The 20,013-nt window shown below is 47.2% G+C and overlaps 2 protein-coding genes across 4 annotated transcripts in view; both read right to left on the bottom strand.

The window, feature by feature from the left end:
- The window catches only part of LOC129157228 (zinc finger protein 234-like), a 159,285-nt gene that overhangs the window by 9,140 nt on the left and 130,132 nt on the right, over positions 1 to 20,013 (bottom strand). The gene's annotated exons all lie outside the window — the stretch shown is intronic.
- On the bottom strand, positions 1,200 to 8,099 carry LOC129157256 (zinc finger protein 862). Of its 3 annotated transcripts, none has more exons than XM_070543089.1 (3): positions 7,808 to 8,099; positions 6,673 to 6,785; positions 1,200 to 6,586 (listed from the first exon to the last, which is right to left on the bottom strand). In XM_070543089.1, exon 3 carries the CDS (start codon positions 3,522 to 3,524, stop codon positions 1,338 to 1,340), a length of 2,187 nt encoding a protein of 728 aa, XP_070399190.1. In that variant the 5' UTR covers positions 3,525 to 6,586; positions 6,673 to 6,785; positions 7,808 to 8,099; the 3' UTR covers positions 1,200 to 1,337. The 3 variants fall into 3 exon arrangements, with proteins under 3 accessions (XP_070399190.1, XP_070399188.1, XP_070399189.1); XM_070543087.1 differs by having other exon boundaries at positions 7,901 to 8,099; XM_070543088.1 differs by lacking the exon at positions 7,808 to 8,099 and adding an exon at positions 6,917 to 7,799.

Raw genomic sequence — 20,013 nt, 5'->3', positions numbered from 1 at the left:
TACAGTAGCAGGTGCAGCTGCATGTTTTTGCAGTAAAAATGTTATGTTGTAATGGAATTCATGCATTAGTTTTTGTTTGCTTTGAACCCTGAGCAGACGTCACACGCCAGACGGCATCAACACTGCATTCTTTAGTATTTGTTCATTTATCGCGAGTAATATCGATATCGCAATATTAAGCACTGTTATCGAATATCGCAGGTTTTCCTAACATCGTGCAGCCCTAGTTTTTAAAACAGATTCACGATCCAACAAGTTAAAAAGTTCAGATAATGAGACCCTTGGTTTCAAACAACATAATGTAAACTAGGAAAATATGTCATTAATTAAGGTAACGTTATTTCATAAACAGTTGTCAGGGTTTCCCTTACATAGGCGTAGCCGTGGCGGCCCGCCACGGCTGAAATCCCACCGCCACGCGTACAAGATCCCAAGTTTTATTTTTTTATTTTTTTTAGCTGTTTCACGAGGAAGCAGCGGGAACTACTATGTTGTCGCTTGTGATCACAGCCGGCAGGCAGCAAGGAGGAGCAGGCAGGGCAGGGTGAAGTTACAGCATAAAGGTAGCAGTGGCAGGGCCTGAAATTCACTTCTAAAAACAGGGGGGAATTCCCCCTTCACATATGTCTGTACAGGGGGAATTTATATATATGGGGGGGGGGTGATTACCAAATGTGCAGTCTTATGTTGTACTAATCATACCTTACATCACGTTTATAAGCAGCTTTCATTGGACTCCTGCAGCATTCTCATCTTCGTTGCTCTTGTCCCTTTCTTTGTTTCATCTCCTCTGCCTGATTTCTTTCCTCACACAGAAGTTAAAAAAATAAATATAAACTTTCCAGGAACTACTTGTGGGATTAACAACAGGCCTTAACATTGTTGTATTCTTACCTCAGATTGATGCATTTATTAACTTTTTTTAATCTTGCTTAGTGGTCCTCATAGCTGCATCTGTGGCCTTCTTTTCTTTTGTCCGAATGTTGTCTTTTTCTTGGCCTCTAACACTGCATCTTTCTCCATTGTAATAACTTTGAAGTATAAAAATCAAATAAAAATGCTCCTTTTTGCTGCACTGGTATTAGAAATTATCTTAACAATTTTCATTGCTGAAGTTTGTTGTCCAACTCTCTGGGCTGCATCTTTGCTCTTGTTTGTGCTTCTTTATCTGTTGTCTCCATCTTCGCTTCTTACTCTGATTTCTTTCTCTGAATTCCTCTATCTCAAACTGATGAATTTTCATTAACTTAACTTTTAACACAAACAGTTTCGTTGATGTGGCATCAAACACGATTGCAACTATGTACATTAATGTATCTGTTAGCTCACAGTACTAATTAGTTTTGGAGCGGGGTTCTCCCACGCTCCGCTTGGTCCTCTGTCCTCTCTGTCTTCTGTCTCCTCTGCTTCATCTCTTTCCATTTGATGAAAGCTCTGTTGAAATCAAACTGCTCTTGCGGAGGGCCAAGCTCTGAAATCAGCATCAGATTGGTGAGGTTTGCGTTATTCAGAGAATTTCTGAATCTTGTTTTTATCCTGTTTTGTGTGCTGAATCCGCGTTCACATGACACACTGGCAATTGGGATGACTAAAGCGATCTTAATGAGCTTCTCCATTTCAGTGAACACACCCCGATGGTCACTCAAAACAGCCTCTGCAAACTGCTGGAAGGTCAATGAGGCGTACGAGTCACTGGAAACCATAGTTTGCTTCAGCAAGGCAAACTCCGAGCGTCCATCCACTGCACTTACATAGTTTGAGAAGTGTGCAAGAAGGTTGTCGAGTTTTTCAAGGCCATAATGAGAAAAGTTATCGGACTTTTTTGCCATAATGGCTTTTTTTGGCTCCAAAATCGTAAACCATGACAGAACATCCAGTGTCTCACAGGGGAATCTTCTCTCAATCTCTGTTATTAAAGATCCCACGTACCTGCTCTTCATGTCATCAAAGGCTGGTTTTTGGGTGTGGCAGTCAAAAATTTTGTCTCCTTTAAACTTGTTTCCATCAAGAGAGCTGAAGAATTCAGTTTCTGCAGGGCCAGGGTGGACGATTATTTCCTTCAGGGCTTCTTTGGTACTTTCAACCATTGGCTGTGCTGTGGAGAAGTCCAGATCTTCTCTTTGAAAATGTTTTGAGAGAAGGACTACATGCATCAGTACGTCCTTCATCATGTGACAAAGAGCCACAAAGTTAAACTGTCTCACAGCTAGTAGCAGACCTTTAGCTTTGTCAGCATCTTGTGCATTAGAGGAAGCCATGTGCTCCAGGACATCTCTCAGGGATTTCAGTGATCTACACACTACCGACACTGCATTGTGAATTGACAGCCACCTTACTGCATGCGGCTGGGTGAACTTCAGTTGGGGTTCATCCAGCTGTTTCTGCAATTCATGCAGCTTGTTGCTTCTGACAGCAGAATTACTGAAAAAAATAAAAATTGATCTCAAATCCTGCTGAAACCGTTTCACCTGTGGCACAGAGTTGGCTGCATCACTGGCAGCAAGTGCGAGACGATGAGCCGTACAGTGGATTCCTACCAGGTCTGGGTTGTATAGCTCTCTGAGCTTTTTAATAACTCCTTGTCTGCATCCTGTCATTACAGCAGCTCCATCAGTGCAAACTGCAGCAAGTTTTTTTCCATCCAGTTTTTTTTCTGTCAATAGCTGTTTTACATCTTCAACAATAGTGTCTGCTCTTCCATCAGCAATTTCAGAATTCCTTATCAGTTTTGTTTTGACGTTGTTGTCATCTATGAACCTGACATAGATAATCAGTCGTTTGGTGTTACTAATGTCAGTAGATTCATCCAATATTAATGAAAACACGGGACTTCTTTCAACAGCTTTGTCAATATCTTCCACAAGTGTGCTTGCAATAGCTTGCTGCATTTCTGACAGTCCTTTTTCATTGATGTAGCTACCATAGCTTGATGTTTCTGTAAGTTTTTTGAAAGCAGGACACTCCATTTCTTTCAGGAATTTAACCACATGGCAAAATTTAGCTTTTGCCATTTCATTTTTTGCAATAAAATATGCAGTTTTCAGGAGCCCCTTCATTTCTGCAGCAGACTGTAAATGTGCATCTTCGATAGCTTTGGTCATTACACTTTTAGCTGAATCCGCCTCACGTTTTCTTTTTATTGCTGCAGTGTGAGACACACCATCAGCGTGACGACGTAAAGTTGATGTTTTGTAGCATCGACTTGCAAAAGGCACAGCGCCGTACATTTTACAAATGGAGCAGTTCATTTCACCATTGTTATTTTCAAGCCAGGGATACAGTCTGAGCCAGTTAGCCTGAAACTTATCTTTAGGCTGCTTGCTAACGTTACGTTCAGTGGCACTACCTTTTTGAAAGTCCGGAGGATCCGTCTCATTCACAGCATCGCTGGAATCGGCGCTGCCACCCGCCCTGCCTCCAACGCCTCCTCCCTCGCTGCCTTCCGTGCTGGGGATTTCTTGTACAGTTTTTTTGGGAGCAGGTTCCCCTTCGTTGTTAGATTTCCGTTTTAACCAGCGGTCCATGTCTGCATGCAGGCGTTAAATCCGCCAACCGAAGCACTGCTTTGCTGCTAGCAAGGGACTGAGCTCGTATTTTGATAAGTGGAGAGAAAAAAAAATCCAGCGCGCCGCCAATCACCAAGATGAAGAACGGGTTCGATGTTGTGGGATTTTAATGGCTCCGATACAAACGTCCACATTCGCTGCAGGCTGTGCGGGACTTTCCCGCATTATAAAACTGGATTTGCGAGAAGCAACTATATAACGCGCAATACCCGCAATCCCGCAGTGAATTTCAGGCCCTGAGTGGATATAATGCTTTTTGGTTTACGTTTCAATAGCATTAAGATAAATGAGCGTTGACGATCTTGACAGGATTTCCTCTCCCCACCAGGATAAGCATCACTTATTCATGTAAAATTTATTTATTTTTTCATGTCTGACTTTAACTGCATCTAATACTGTATTACGGCGTGAGCGCAACAGCGACAACTTAAGATCGATGTGTGAGCAGCCTGAGAGGTCGGGTGTTTTCATCTGAACCCTTAAAACCTCCAGCAGGCTACGCTGCACTATTGACGTGTTATCGCGCGGCGCTAACAACTTAGCGACATGACATGTCTCGGAGAAAGCGTAAAAACACGTTGGACGCTTCTTCTGAAGCGGGAAAATAACACCTCTTCAAGCAGAGCACGACGTCGCCTCGACTGAGCTCGATAACATTGACCCAGCACAGCCACTGGGTCGTTGGAGCTGCCCCGTGACTGCCTGATGGAAAACCAGCGGGTTTCATCAGACTCGTAAAGTTTGTTTTTGCTGGGGACCCCCTGTATTTTACCGCTCCCTCCCGCAGTCTTCCCCTATTAACATTTAAAATGATTCTGTAAATTCGTGTATCAATAGAAAAAATCTCTGCCTCTGCCAGCTGCAGTAAATGTAGTCTCCAAATAATAAATAAGAGGTGCATTCATCTGTGGATCTCCTTTGATCCGCATTAGTGATATTCTCAGCACCAGAACAGTGAAGCAAAGAAACAGATTCCTGAGTTTGTTATAATTTTATTTATTACGTGCATCTAACCTGTTCTATTTTTCTCTGAAATTAGATCAAATCAGTGCTTCTATGGGTTGTCTCCACTCTGCACTAGAAAATTTTACTTTATTGAAGCCCTTTTCAGACAGACATTCTGGAACATTTGTGGACAATTCAATCCGGTTTTTAACCGGAACTGTGTTTTCAGACACACCACTTTTGTACCGGAACTTGTCCTTTCAGCTGCGTTCACACAGCAGGGAAAAGTTCCAGATGTCTGACGGCGGCGGGGGGTGGGGTGGGAGGGGGGAATCGGACTTATGTTAAGAAGAAGAAGAAGAAAATATCATTTCTATAGCGCCTCTCAAGGTAAAAATCACGAGGCGCTTAAGCATAATTCTGCACACACGAAGACGCATAAGAGACCTGGATGATGAAGCTCAATGGTTAAAGGAATCACTGAAGCGGTGTGAAGCGCTCCGTCGCGCGTCTAGACGGTACCGTAGGAGGCGAGCTGCCGTGGTTCGCCGCATGCTACAGCAGCGAGCTATCTAGGTGCGCACAGCGTCCCCCGGTCCCCTCCTCCTCCCCCTCCCTCCCTCTTGTCCGGAACTTTACCTCACCAGTCTGAAGCAGCCACCCTGTTCGTAACAAGTCCGGACCTGTTACTAGGGGCTTCGTCCGGATAAATTCCGGAACACGTTATCCGGATGTTTGTATTCAGACAGAAAGGTCTTACGGACAGATTCCGGAACATTTCCGTTTTTCATGGCCTGTCTGAAGGGGGCTTTAGAGACGTGTCATAATTTCAGAGTGCTCTTAAAGTTGCAGTTTGACTTGCTCTCATGTTTCCATAAGACCACCACCCACTCGACTAGGACATTAAATTCACTGAGCTGCATGCTGACTAAAGGTTGGTTTATGCTTGACGCGTCCGCGAGGTCCGCACGGCTCCGCGCGGAAAAGTTGCGTCATTTTGCGTCATTTTAACAACCACGCCCCTCCACCGCGCCTCCGCACGGCCCAAGATTTCCGCAACGCGCACCTCGAAAAATTTCTAACCACGCGGACGGTCGGACGCGGAAAAACATGGCGGACCGGCACGACAGAGGTTCGTAAATACAGACATTTGTATGATTCAGCTCTCAAAGATCACCGTGATCAACATGTTGTTAATAATTCTCGGAGAGAAATAGCTCGCACTGTCGGAAAAGACGAGGACGCTGTTAAAAATGCTGAAATACCATGTTGTAAACAGTAATTTCTACTTCTACTACGGTGTAGTGTTGGATGTTTGCCGTAGAGCTCCATGCTGCCCCGTTCAGTTTGGGAGAATATTGGCTCACCGCAGAGACGAGCCGCACAAACCATAAACGCTGTGAGTTGTGAAGCGCGTTCCAGCCGCGAGCCGCATCACTGCGCGGAAAGTGAATGCGTCAAGCATAAACCAAGCTTTAGCGACTGCTCTCTGGAGTCACATGTGGAGGCTGTAGTAAGCATTTTGTTTTTGTCTTTAGCGCTGCAGACCATTTATTGCAGCACGGATATACTGAATAGTTTCACAACTTTTAAATCAAAAAGATAATCAGTCCATCGCCATTCTCCTTCCCGGCACCTCCGTTCTGCTGACTCCAACCTCCTTTCCCCTTTCAGAACAAAACATGGCACCATGGGGGATCGAGCCTTTGCAGCCGCTGCCCCCACACTTTGGAACTCTCTCCCACTAAACATCAGGAACGCCGTCTCTCTTTCTACTTTTAAGTCACTGCTTAAAACCCACTTCTTTAAATTGGCCTTCTCTTAAGATCAACCCAGCATCCCCCAGTCTGTTTACTATGTTTCATGTTGTTTTATTATGTGTTTATTGCATTTTTTGTGAAGCCTGACTGACCTTAAAACCACTAGACAAGTTTAATGTATTATTATTATTATTATTATTATTATTATTATTATTATTATTATTATCACTTACAACTGCAGAAGGCAAAGTGTGTCCCCACTCCCTGTTCAGCCATTTTCCTGCACCAGATCTGGCGTTTACAGATGTGTCACACCTGTGTGAATAACACAGCTGTCTAAGAGAAAAACCACTTCTCCAACTCATTTACTTATTTACATATCTGAAAGGTGGCAGCCCTACCTGTGTCCATGCTGTCCAGGTCCAGGTGGTGAAGAACACACGATGAATCAGTCCCAGCTGATGGATGATCCTGAAGTGGTAGCAGGTTTTCTTTAGCCGTGTTTAGCTAACAGCTGCAATAGAAACAAAGCAGGAGAGCTGATTAAGATGCTGCTTCAGAACAACGCAGGAGATTAAAGATCCAACACTTTGGTTCTGATCAGCTGAGGACAGATCCAGTCTGGAAAAGAGGACCTTTGCTCACCAGAGTTCTCTTCTGTTCTTCCAGCTACAGACTAAATAGAAGATGGATGCTCTACAAAAATACTAACAACGGTTTCTCCTGTTTAGTTCTGTCTGGTGGCTCACTAAAAGTCAAATCCAGCATGGCAGCATCTCATGGAGCCAACAAGGAAAGCAAGGTGTGATATCAGCAGAGGGCTGGAAGCTGAAAAGGTAAAGAACAACACAACCTGAGGGTTCCTCGTCTCCAGCTGAGCCAAGAGCACTAAAGGGTTTCGTTTAGAGTTTACATGAAGAAGTAGTGAGTTTATTTATTTATTTATACTTTATTTAACCAGGAAGGTCCCATTGAGATCACAAACCTTACTTTCAAGGGAGTCCTGGCCAAGAGGCAGCTCCACGGATGTGTAATGTACATGAAAACACAGGAATCCCAGCTAAATGAACTTTAGGTGTGTTTTAGCAGAATGCTATTGTGTTCTCAGTATTATTATTGATTACTAAGTCATTATATTATACATTTACTCAGTAGAATGTGTCTTTCTAAAGTTGTATTTATTTTTGTTTACATGTAAATATGCATCCCTGAAAAACATCTGCTTAACGAATGCTCTGGAACATCAGCTGGCATTTCTTTTTAGCCTGTTTTGTCTATTTAATACTTGCTACTTGGTTCATTTTCATGCTGAATGCTGTTGAGTAAACTTCTGTCTGTAGCAAGGAGCTGCTGTTGTGTGTGTGTGTGCGCGCGCGCCTGTTCTAGGGATCTCTTTATTAAAACTATTTAACGGTAATAAAATAGTTTGTTGATTTTAAACAGGGAAAACCCCACTCGCGATTTAGCGATAGCATGATGCTAACTCCATTAGGCCGCTAGCGTGCTTTCCCTCACAAAGAAACGGTGTCCACTCACCAAGTGAACTGCTCCACTCACTAAAGACGGTAAATGTTCCAGATCCAACTACGTTACTGACTGTACTACCGACTACTGACTACCAACACTCACCAAGTCCACCGAGTTATCTCAGAACAGCACAGCTTCTAGGTCGTGTCTCGATGGCTTCCAAAGTTGAACCGTTCAAAACAATAGTGATGTGTCGATTACGAACGAAGCGGCTCTAAGAGCCGGCTCTTTGAAGTGAACGACTGGAGCCGGTGTTGTGCCATAAATCGACTCGCTGCCAAAAAATGATCAGCCACCGCGGGATCGCGCACGGTTAGGGTAATTGCATTTCTAGACAAAATTCCCCAGGATTTTGCCCTAAAACTCAGCATATCTAGCAATATGGACATTCAGAAAGCAGAGATAACCTCTTCCAGTACTTAAACAGATGTTTATCGCGGATATTAGTTTTTCCAGTTCGGAAGTTGTTTTAAGTGTTGCTATTTGTCTTAAACGTTCACATTGAGGATATATTAATCCTTTTTGCAATATTTGCGATTGAAAGATGGTTTGAGCGATTCAATCACTTTTTGGCAAGTAAAATGCCATTTTAGTTGTCTACAATTAAATCATCAATAAAGAATTTAAAGATATTTTGAAGCATTTCTTATAGGTAAACAGGAGGGTGTAGTCTCTATTTGGCAAGTGACAATCTTAATTTTATGTGCTGAAGTGCTTTTATCTTGTTACTTTTAAATAGAGCAAAGTAATGTATAGATAGTAACCTACACAGTGTCATTAAAGCCAAAGCTTGATCAGTTTAAATACTATTTTTCAAGTAAAAATGTGCCCCAAACTAGTTAACTGTGGCTCCATGTCAAGTGGACTAAAGAAAGGAAGGGGAAAAAACCAAATCGCTGGAGAATTGTTTATTTACATTTATACGACGTTTACATTCAATACAGGGCGCCATTTTACACTGTTTATTTATTTTTTAGTATCAAGGCTGTAACATAAAGAAAGCCAGTTCTTACCACAAACCATCTTTCAATCGCAAATATTGCAAAAAGGATTAATATATCCTCATTGTGAACTTTTAAGTTAAATAGCAACACTTAAAACAACTTCCGAACTGGAAAAACTAATATCCGCGATACACATCTGTTTAAGTACTGGAAGAGGTTATCTCTGCTTTCTGAATGTCCATATTGCTAGATATGCTGAGTTTTAGGGCAAAATGCCGGGGAATTTCGTCTAGAAATGCAATTACCCTAACCGTGCGCGATCCCGCGGTGGCTGATCATTTTTTGGCAGCGAGTCGATTTATGGCACAACACCAACTCGTCATTGGGAGCCGTCCCCTCCCCCCTCCCCCCTGCCTTGGTGTAACTGTGTGTCCAGACTGTCCACACACAGAGCAGTAGGGGCGGGGAAGAGTGAGGATAAGACTCAGACACACAGCAGAGCACATGTGGGAGGAGGGAGACGAGAGGGAACGAGGAGGAGGAAAAAGGCGAGCGAGAGGGAGGAGAGTGGGACGAAGACGGTGAGAAAATGAGTGCCAGCTGTCCGAAAGTGGAGATTTCTTAGTGTTCTGTTATTAAATCCATAGAAATGATAAGTATTTGATATATTGCTATTTTTTACATTAGTAAATTATTTTACATATAGTTTAGCATTATTTTGGTTATAAATGTACTCTACGCAACAGAAAATCTGAGGAGCCACTTGGGAGCCGAAAGAGATGGCTCTTTTTGGTGAGCTGAATTCCCATCACTACAAAACAACCAAAGGGGAGAATCCCACTTCCTCATTTCAAAATAAAATACGTTTCAAAATAAAACAATGCGAGGAGATGGTGGGCTAGGCAGATTTCACCCAATATAAGCGTTTTATCCAGATCGAGCAGCTGAAAGGATGATCAAGTATTTGATTGCTCACAAGAAAATACCTTCCGATCTTCCAAAACACTGATCACCAGCAGCAGAGACGCCAAGACTCTCATGGATTCCCCACACATCTCATTCCATCTGAGACTACATGCACACAATGTGGACAGAACACTCTTGTTGGTCCTCAGCTGATAACTGCAACTGCTAAAATAGTGACTCATAACGGTGTAGTTAAAGGTTTGCAATTTTCAATGCTTTGATTAGAAATATAGTTAACTGTAGTTTCCATCATTCCAGCTCTAGGATGTAATTGTAACATGTTTTTTTATCCTTTTAGGTACATCGACATACAGGAAAGTTTGCCCCAACTGTGACATGGTGTAGCGATCAAGACTGGCAAGATGGCGTCCACAACTGTGATGATCATTTGCTACTGTCAATACATTTTTGCCTTGTGTTGAGGAATGCACTGCAGGTTAGTTCATGCTTTTACTTATTAGTTGTTTAAAAAGTAAAGTTCATATTTATTCAATTTAAATTAAATGTTGACACATTTGTCCAAAAATAACTAAAATATTCTAATTGTGTTCTCATATTTCTGCTGACTCATACTGCTGTCAGCCGTGTCATTGAACTCTTTGAACACACATAAGGGGAGAGCTTTCCTCACAAGGATCGGATTCTACATGCATATCTATCATTTGAGGGTCGAACTGATGTGGAGTAATCTATTCAGTCAAGTTTAACCTGAGAGCTGAGAGCCCAAGAGACTTTGCTGATATGCTTCAGAGAGGATTATAAGACACCTTTCGTCAAACATTTTGACAGGTCTATTGTTCTTTGACCTTTCATTCCTATTGTTCATTTGACCCTTGACCTTGCCCCCCCCCTTCCTATCATTAATCAAATGGGCAGGTGTATTGTTCAATCTTTGCCCCCCCCTTCCGTATCATTAATCAAATGGGCAGGTGTATTGTTGATCGTCCAGATGGTTTAGACCCCCCACGCCGCATCATCAATGGCGTATTGTTGAACGTGTCCAGATGGTCTAGACCCCCCACGCCGCATCATCAATGGCGTATTGTTGAACGTGTCCAGATGGTCTAGACCCCCCACGCCGCATCATCAATGACGTATTGTTGAGCGTCCATGATATCCCACGTCATAGGCTAATGTGTGTAATGGTGTGTGGTTTCTTTTTGTGATAGCCCATCGGTTCCCACAGCCCCTCCCTTCTGAGTGTAATCCTATTGTGTTTAACTCTTTAAAAGCTCAGATCTGTCCGAATGGTGAAAAGCCGAGCTCTAAGAAAAAATGATGAACCACGAGGAGCTGAATGAAGCACCAGGCCGCGCTGAAGAAGTGTCTACTACATCAGACGCTTCAACTTCAACTCAAAAAGTGAAAGAAGAGAGCGTGGATATGCCGCTGTCAAAAACCATGCTTTGTGAAAAATCCATCGCTATACATCAGATGCCGGCTGGAATTGGAGCGCCCCGCAAATCTACATTTTACATCTGCAGAGTGCAGGTTCCTCCTTTCGGCGGTAAAGAGATCTTGGAGCAAATATGGCAGTTGGAACCTTACGGTTATACCGGTAGTTTTGGATACCGGTTCAGCTACGACACTAAGGAACTGTGTTTAATCCAAGATGTGGCTGAGGGCGAACCTCTTAAATCCTATTTATCAAACTCACCAGCGGTTCTCTCCTACAACGATTGGGCTGTGCTCAGGCTGGCTGTTCCACGCAAGGTGCACAGAGATGATCCTGAGAGACCTCGTCCGCCAGTCAATCGCAGCGGGCCGCAAGCTCTTCCAACGTTGGATGAAATCCAGAACGCTGTGACAGCATTCAGCGCTTCATGGGAGGGGGAAGAGGATGCTGATGGAGAGTGGATGTTCAAGGCCTCGGTCCGTGTGAGAGGATTTGAGCTCTTTTTTGTGCTGGAGAATGTGCATTCTGTATGCGGAATTTACCGCCTTCTACAGGTTGTACCTTTCGAAGCCTGGTGTGAAAAAATAAATGAAGTGGAGGATCGTATTACTTCATTTTTTCGTACCAGCCGCTGTTGGAACGACATTCTGACAGTGCGAAAAAAGCTGGAGTTCTAAGACCTGCCTTAGGAGGAGGAGGAGGAGGTTGCATCATCATACCACGCCCCCCATCCAGCACTAGTTATAAAGAGCTTACAGTTAGAAACCATTTCATCCAGACGATCTAAGCATCAGCATGACGGGGTTCTACAATCAGACGACCCTTAAAGACCTTTGGAGCCCACCACCGAGCTGGGTACTAACGGATTCATCACCACCGAGATACAACACCAGTCCGAGGTCCAGATCGCTACCATCACCACCACCGCCGAGATACAACGGCAGTCCGAGGCCCGCATCGGCCCCATCGTGTTTTCCAGAGGATAACCTACCACGACTCCCCACCATCATGGAGGTTCCGGAGAACGTACCATTCAGGCCCTGGGTCGATGGGGCTGATCCACCTTTGGTGACATCAAACCCTGAGCCGCCGCCAGGTCATGAGGAGGAGGAGGATGTGCAACCCCTCGACATCCAGAGCACCGATGAGGAGCCTCACCGTCTGCCTGACTGTGTCATGGTCTGCGTCTGTCTTCCCCATGTGTCTCCTGGTGTCCTCCATCCCTCTCTAGATTCCCTCTTGTGTCTCTTTGTTCCCCAGCTCCTCTTGTGCTCCACTCCATGTTCTCCCCTTGTGTTGTAGCCCTTTAGCGCCCTCATGTGTCCTTGTCTGTATCCCTGTTGTGTGTCTTATGCTGTAGCTCTTTGGCGCCCTCATGTGTCCTTTTTCTGCGTGTCAGTTTAGTGTCTTATGTTTATAGTCCTTTAAGTCTAGTCCTCCCAGGTTTTGTGTCATCTCATTCTTCCCCAGGTCCTCCAGGTCTCGTTTACATTCTGTGTCCTTGTAGTCCCCAGCTTCCTTGTCCCCAGCTCAACGTGTGTGTGTGAGATCCAGTCTCCTGCTCAGTTTGTGTGTTTGTGTGTGTGTGTGTGTGTTGTTCTGTGTGTGTGTGTGCTTGTCCATTCCCCTTTCCCGTTTATATATTAGTGCCTTGGTGTGTGTGTATTAGTCCTTCCCGCAGCCTTTAGATTTAGTTTTGGTGTCTTAGAGTTTCTTAGGTTTATTTGGCCCTCCTCTGTTTCTGTTTGCCCATTTTGATTATTAGGTTCACCTGTCTTCCCTCCAGCTCTCACTTCACACACCTGCTCCCATTTTCCCTAATCACTTCTCCCAGCGTATTTAAGCCCTGTCTGTCTCTGTGTTCTTGTCGGTCCATTGAATGTTTGTTATTCTGTCAGTCTCGTCTCGTTTGGATTACCAGTGTTCTTTGCCCCTTGGACTTTCTAGAGTTTTTGATCTCCAGAGCTTATCTGGAATTTTGGACTTCTGGCTCGCTGCCTGGATTTACTTTTGTTCCGCCTTCAAAATAAAGAATTTTACTTTTTCATCATCTCTGCCTCGTGTCATCCTGGGTAACTGCATATTTGGGTCCTAACATCCTCAGAACGTGACAGAATGGACCGACCAGAACAGGACCCAGCAGGAACTCCAGGTACACAGGAGATGTTCTATTATGACGGTGATCCAGACCTTTGTATGGGTTTCATTCGGGACTGTGCCCGTTGTTTGGACTTGGAATCTTCAGAGTTCAACAAGGTGTCGTATATGGTGCTCTGGTTGAGGGGTAAAGCCATGCGGTGGGTTGCTGACCGGTTCGACATAGAGGATCTTAAGGCTGTGTCTTTTTGGGACTTTGCTGCATTGCTCCTCCGCACTTTTGGCCGAGATCCTCCTCCACCAGTCGCTGATGCCACCTCAGCATCTCAGATGGGTCACACCGCCACACCCTCACCTGATCCGGACTGCATCAACTCCCCATCTCAGACCATCAGAACCGGATTCATTTCAATCTCTCCTATGCATGTTGATGCCACCTCAGCTTCTCAGATGGAGTACACCACCACACCCTCACCAGGTTCTGACAGCGCCACCACTTCATCTCCGGTGGGCTGTATCACTTCCTCCGCACCTGTTGAAGTCACCCCCGCACCTCCTAGGAGTCGTGCTCATCGTAGACGACAACGCCATCACCAGCACTCTACTGAGGCCAGAGTGGTGCCGCCTATCTCAGAGGCCCCTACTCGGAGACCTGCGTCTGAGTCACACCTCACCTCAGCGGTGGTCCAAGGGGACGCATCGCACCTCGCCTCAGCGGTGGTCCAAGGGGACGCATCGCACCTCGCCTCAGCGGTGGTCCAAGGGGACGCATCGCACCTCGCCTCAGCGGTGGTCCAGGTGGACGCATCGCACCTCGCCTCAGCGGTGGTCCAGGTGGACGCATCGCACCTCGCCTCAGCGGTGGTCCAGGTGGACGCATCGCACCTCGCCTCAGCGGTGGTCCAGGTGGACGCATCGCACCTCGCCTCAGCGGTGGTCCAGGTGGACGCATCGCACCTCGCCTCAGCGGTGGTCCAGGTGGACGCATCGCACCTCGCCTCAGCGGTGGTCCAGGTGGACGCATCGCACCTCGCCTCAGCGGTGGTCCAGGTGGACGCATCGCACCTCGCCTCAGCGGTGGTCCAGGTGGACGCATCGCACCTCGCCTCAGCGGTGGTCCAGAAGCGGACGCCACCCGGCTCGAGCCCCGAAGCAGACGTACCTGGCTCGAGCCCCGAAGCAGACGTACCCGGCTCGAGCCCCGAAACAGACGTACCCGGCTCGAGTCCCGAAGCAGACGTACCCGGCTCGAGTCCCGAAGCAGACGTACCCGGCTCGAGTCCCGAAGCAGACGTACCCGGCTCGAGTCCCGAAGCAGACGTACCCGGCTCGAGTCCCGAAGCAGACGTACCCGGCTCGAGTCCCGAAGCAGACGTACCCGGCTCGAGTCCCGAAGCAGACGTACCCGGCTCGAGTCCCGAAGCAGACGTACCCGGCTCGAGTCCCGAAGCAGACGTACCCGGCTCGAGTCCCGAAGCAGACGTACCCGGCTCGAGTCCCGAAGCAGACGTACCCGGCTCGAGTCCCGAAGCAGACGTACCCGGCTCGAGCCCCGAAGCAGACGTACCCGGCTCGGGCCCCGAAGCAGACGCTCCCACGTCCCCGGGCCCCGAAGCAGACGCTCCCACGTCCCCGGGCCCCGAAGCAGACGCTCCCACGTCCCCGGGCCCCGAAGCAGACGCTCCCACGTCCCCGGGCCCCGAAGCAGACGCTCCCACGTCCCCGGGCCCCGAAGCAGACGCTCCCACGTCCCCGGGCCCCGAAGCAGACGCTCCCACGTCCCCGGGCCCCGAAGCAGACGCTCCCACGTCCCCGGGCCCCGAAGCAGACGCTCCCACGTCCCCGGGCCCCGAAGCAGACGCTCCCACGTCCCCGGGCCCCGAAGCAGACGCTCCCACGTCCCCGGGCCCCGAAGCAGACGTCGCTCCCTCCGGCCCCGAAGCAGACGGTGCTCCCACGTCCCCGGGCCCCAAAGCAGACGGCGCCCCCTCCGGCTCCGAAGCAGACGGCGCCCCCTCCGGCTCTGAAGCCGACGTCGCCCCCTCCGGCTCTGAAGCAGACGCGCCCGGCTCTGAAGCCGACGTCGCCCCCTCTGGCTCTGAAGCAGACGCGCCCGGCTCTGAAGCCGACGTCGCCCCCTCCGGCTCTGAAGCAGACTCGCCCGGCTCTGAAGCCGACGTCGCCCCCTCCTGCTCTGAAGCGGACATCTCTGTCTCAAGTCTCCCCACACGTGTTCCAGTTCCCCAAGCCTCAAGTGTTCCCATCTCGAGTGTTCAAGTCTCCCAGCCTCCCGAGTCACAAGCCTCCCAGTCTCTAGCCTTCCAGTCACCTCAAGCCCTCCAGTCACCTCAAGCCCTCCAGTCACCTCAAGCCTCCCAGTCTCTAGCCTCCCAGTCTCTAGCCTCCCAGTCTCTAGCCTCCCAGTCTCTAGCCTCCCAGTCTCTAGCCTCCCAGTCTCTAGCCTCCCAGTCTCTAGCCTCCCAGTCTCTAGCCTCCCAGTCTCTAGCCTCCCAGTCTCTAGCCTCCCAGTCTCTAGCCTCCCAGTCACCTCAAGCCTTCCAGTCACCTCAAGCCTCCCAGTCTCTAGCCTTCCAGTCACCTCAAGCCTCCCAGTCTCTAGCCTTCCAGTCACCTCAAGCCTCCCAGTCTCTAGCCTTCCAGTCACCTCAAGCCTTCCAGTCACTTCAAGCCTCCCAGTTTGACGTTCCCCAGTCTATGTCCCCTCAAGTTCCCCAGTCTGAAGTTCCCCAGTCTATGTCCCCTCAAGTTCCCCAGTCTGAAGTTCCCCAGTCTATGTCCCCTCAAGTTCCCCAGTCTGAAGTTCCCCAGTCTACGTCCCCTCAAGTTCCCCAGGCTGACGTTCCCCAGTCTACGTCCCCTCAAGTTCCCCAGGCTGACGTTCCCCAGTCTACGTCCCCTCAAGTTCCCCAGTCTGACGTTCCCCAGTCTACGTCCCCTCAAGTTCCCCTGTCTGAAGTTCCCCAGTCTACGCCCCCTCAAGTTCCCCAGTCTGAAGTTCCCCAGTCTGTGTCCCCTCGTAGTCGTGGTCTTTGTCCAGAGTCCCCTGTTGGTAGTGGTCCTGTGTCCCCTCTTAGTCATGGTCTTTGTCCAGTGTCCCCTGTCGGTAGTGATCCTGTGTCCCCTCTTAGTCTTGGTCTTGATCCTGTGTCCCCTCTTAGTCTTAGTCTTGATCCTGTGTCCCCTCTTAGTTTTAGTCTTGGTCCTGTGTCCCCTCTTAGTCTTAGTCTTGGTCCAGTTTCCCCTCTCAGTCTTAGTCTTGGTCCAGTTTTCCCTCTCAGTCTTAGTCTTGGTCCAGTTTCCCCTATCACCACACTCCTACAGTCCAGGCTCCTGGTTCCCCGTCGCCGGCCCCCCAGACTCCCACAGTCCCGGCTCCTGGTTCCCCGTCGCCGGCCCCCCAGGCTGACACAGTCCAGGCTCCTGGTTCCCCGTCGCCGGCCCCCCAGACTCCTACAGTCCAGGCTCCTGGTTCCCCGTCGCCGGCCCCCCAGACTCCTACAGTCCCAGCTCCTGGTTCCCCGTCGCCGGCCCCCCAGACTCTTCTGTTCCCTCCTCGCCCGCCCCTTTTTGGGTTGTGTTTTGTTTGCTCCCTCCTCTCCCTCCCTCTGGTTGTTTCGTGTCTGGTTTTGGTCTTGTCTTTTGCTTGTGGTGTTTGTCTGTCTTATGGTCGTCTGGTATCCGCCCTTAGAGGGGGGGGTACTGTCATGGTCTGCGTCTGTCTTCCCCATGTGTCTCCTGGTGTCCTCCATCCCTCTCTAGATTCCCTCTTGTGTCTCTTTGTTCCCCAGCTCCTCTTGTGCTCCACTCCATGTTCTCCCCTTGTGTTGTAGCCCTTTAGCGCCCTCATGTGTCCTTGTCTGTATCCCTGTTGTGTGTCTTATGCTGTAGCTCTTTGGCGCCCTCATGTGTCCTTTTTCTGCGTGTCAGTTTAGTGTCTTATGTTTATAGTCCTTTAAGTCTAGTCCTCCCAGGTTTTGTGTCATCTCATTCTTCCCCAGGTCCTCCAGGTCTCGTTTACATTCTGTGTCCTTGTAGTCCCCAGCTTCCTTGTCCCCAGCTCAACGTGTGTGTGTGAGATCCAGTCTCCTGCTCAGTTTGTGTGTTTGTGTGTGTGTGTGTGTGTTGTTCTGTGTGTGTGTGTGCTTGCCCATTCCCCTTTCCCGTTTATATATTAGTGCCTTGGTGTGTGTGTATTAGTCCTTCCCGCAGCCTTTAGATTTAGTTTTGGTGTCTTAGAGTTTCTTAGGTTTATTTGGCCCTCCTCTGTTTCTGTTTGCCCATTTTGATTATTAGGTTCACCTGTCTTCCCTCCAGCTCTCACTTCACACACCTGCTCCCATTTTCCCTAATCACTTCTCCCAGCGTATTTAAGCCCTGTCTGTCTCTGTGTTCTTGTCGGTCCATTGAATGTTTGTTATTCTGTCAGTCTCGTCTCGTTTGGATTACCAGTGTTCTTTGCCCCTTGGACTTTCTAGAGTTTTTGATCTCCAGAGCTTATCTGGAATTTTGGACTTCTGGCTCGCTGCCTGGATTTACTTTTGTTCCGCCTTCAAAATAAAGAATTTTACTTTTTCATCATCTCTGCCTCGTGTCATCCTGGGTAACTGCATATTTGGGTCCTAACATCCTCAGAACGTGACAGACTGGGTGTTTTCAGAAGACAAAGTAGACCGTGTGAAAATGGGTCTTCTTCACTTGGTCAACATGGCGATCAAAGCTCACTTACCAACCATCTGCCACGGATGCAAGATCGATCACCCCAGTCAACGGCAACACGAATGTCTTTACGTAGCTGAAAATGAATTATTTTACGATTTTCACTTTACGGACATTATTCGCAGGGTTTTAACACCTAAACTGATTCCGGCTCTTCAAAGTTTTCTCAGTCTGCACGGCTTCCAGCCTCTGGACACTGAGATTCTGTTCACCATGGCTGTGACGCAGCTGCACGGATTCAGGGCTGTGATGCCCATTCACAAAGACATTTTTCCGGTGTACGATCGCCTGTCCAAAGCTGACCTGGACGCGCTGTCCGGGGTGGTGATGGAGTGAGCGAGCTGCGGAGGGTCTCTTCTACAACTTTATTATTATATTTGACGACAGTATGATTAGATTTTAGTTCTGACGGTAGCGTCATTAGATTTTAGTTCTGATTAGACTGTGTGATTTTATTCATTATATTTGACGACTGTTTTTAGTTCTGACTAGTGTTTAGATTATATTTGACGGCTGTTTTTTACAGTATGATTAGACTGTGTGATTATATTTGATGACTGCTGTTTTTACAGTATGATTAGATTGTGTGTGTACAATTTATGAAATAAAAAGAACTAATGAAAACAAATATGCATCATTTTTGCCAACCATTCATCAGAGATGGAGGAGGTAATGAAAAAGGTTTATTTTACACCAGAACATCAGGGTAGTTACGGTGGTGTGGAAAGGTTTAGAACCGGTTTACAACAAGATATTGGGGAGAAAGTTTCATCGGATAAGGCTCGCGATTTTCTCTCAGAACAAGACGCCTATACACTTCACAAACCTGCAAGAGTTCATTTTCCGAGAAATAAGGTTTTTGTCTCAGGGCCGCTAAAACAGTTTCAAGCTGACTTATGCGACATGCAGGCCTTGTCAAAATCAAACGACGGCTTCAATTACCTATTAACCGTCATAGATGTATTTTCAAAGAAAGCCTATGTACGAGCCCTGAAAAACAAATCGGGGAAAGATGTTACAGAAGCTTTTGCTTCAGTTTTGAAAGACAGCGGTGTCCCTAAAAAATTGCAAACGGATTCCGGTAAAGAATTTTTTAATAAGAAATTTGAAGCCCTCATGAAGAAACACGAAATTGTGCATTTTGCCACAGCCAGCAGCGTAAAGGCCAGCGTTGTGGAGAGATTTAACAGGACTCTAAAAGGTAGAATGTGGAGATATTTCACAGCCAAAAACACCCATCGCTACATAGATGTAATTCAAGATTTGGTGAAAGGTTATAATCATAGCTACCACACTTCTATCAAAATGGCCCCCTTTGAAGTTAACACGGAAAATCAATGGCAAGTGTTTCGCAACCTTTACGGGACCACCGCACCGAAGCCTGCAAAGAAAATGAAGTTTAACAGGGGTGACGTTGTGAGAATTTCCAAACTCAGAGGTGTTTTTGATAAAAAATATGAGCAGAGTTTCACGCACGAGCTGTTCACAGTAGACCAGTGTCTTCATCGAGCACCGCCGGTTTATAAACTCAAAGATTTTGATGGGGAAAAAATTGAAGGGTCATTTTATGAACCCGAATTGCAGAAAGTAAACTTATCGACCGAACGATCCTTCCACGTTGAAAAAATTTTAAAGCGCAGAACTTACAGAGGCCAGAAGCAAGTGTTTGTTAAATGGCTTGGATGGCCTCAAAAACTTTCCAGTTGGATTAAAGCCTCAGACCTGCACGACGTTTAAAAAACAGATACAATAAAAAAATGGATCTGAGACAAGAGGAGGGTTTTTATATCACATTGCCCTCTAACGCCAGTAACGAGGTGTTTAAAAATAACACGATTGCCAGTTACAGAACCGATCTAGCCCGTCACATCAATCTCAATGGCAGGTGGCAAGTGGGACTGTCTGAAATCACTTACGTACACTCGTGGTTTAATTTACCGAACGATCGTGCGTTTGTTGAATGGCGACGAGTGAAAGAACCTAAGAAAATCAACAGAGCTCCGATTACTCCCGGATATTATAAAGCTATCCAAACACTTAGAATGGAATGTGAGACTGCTATGAGAAAGATTGAT

Source organism: Nothobranchius furzeri, chromosome 12, assembly GCF_043380555.1.
Source record: "Nothobranchius furzeri strain GRZ-AD chromosome 12, NfurGRZ-RIMD1, whole genome shotgun sequence".
Lineage (NCBI taxonomy): Eukaryota > Metazoa > Chordata > Actinopteri > Cyprinodontiformes > Nothobranchiidae > Nothobranchius > Nothobranchius furzeri.
The sequence above is the reverse complement of the archived record's forward strand: the minus strand, read 5'-3'. Positions and strand labels throughout refer to the sequence as shown.

What these genes read in the sequence shown, in the direction of transcription:
- LOC129157256 (XM_070543089.1), bottom strand. Translation starts at nt 3,524, where the DNA reads ATGGACCGCTGGTTAAAACGGAAATCTAACAACGAAGGGGAACCTGCT.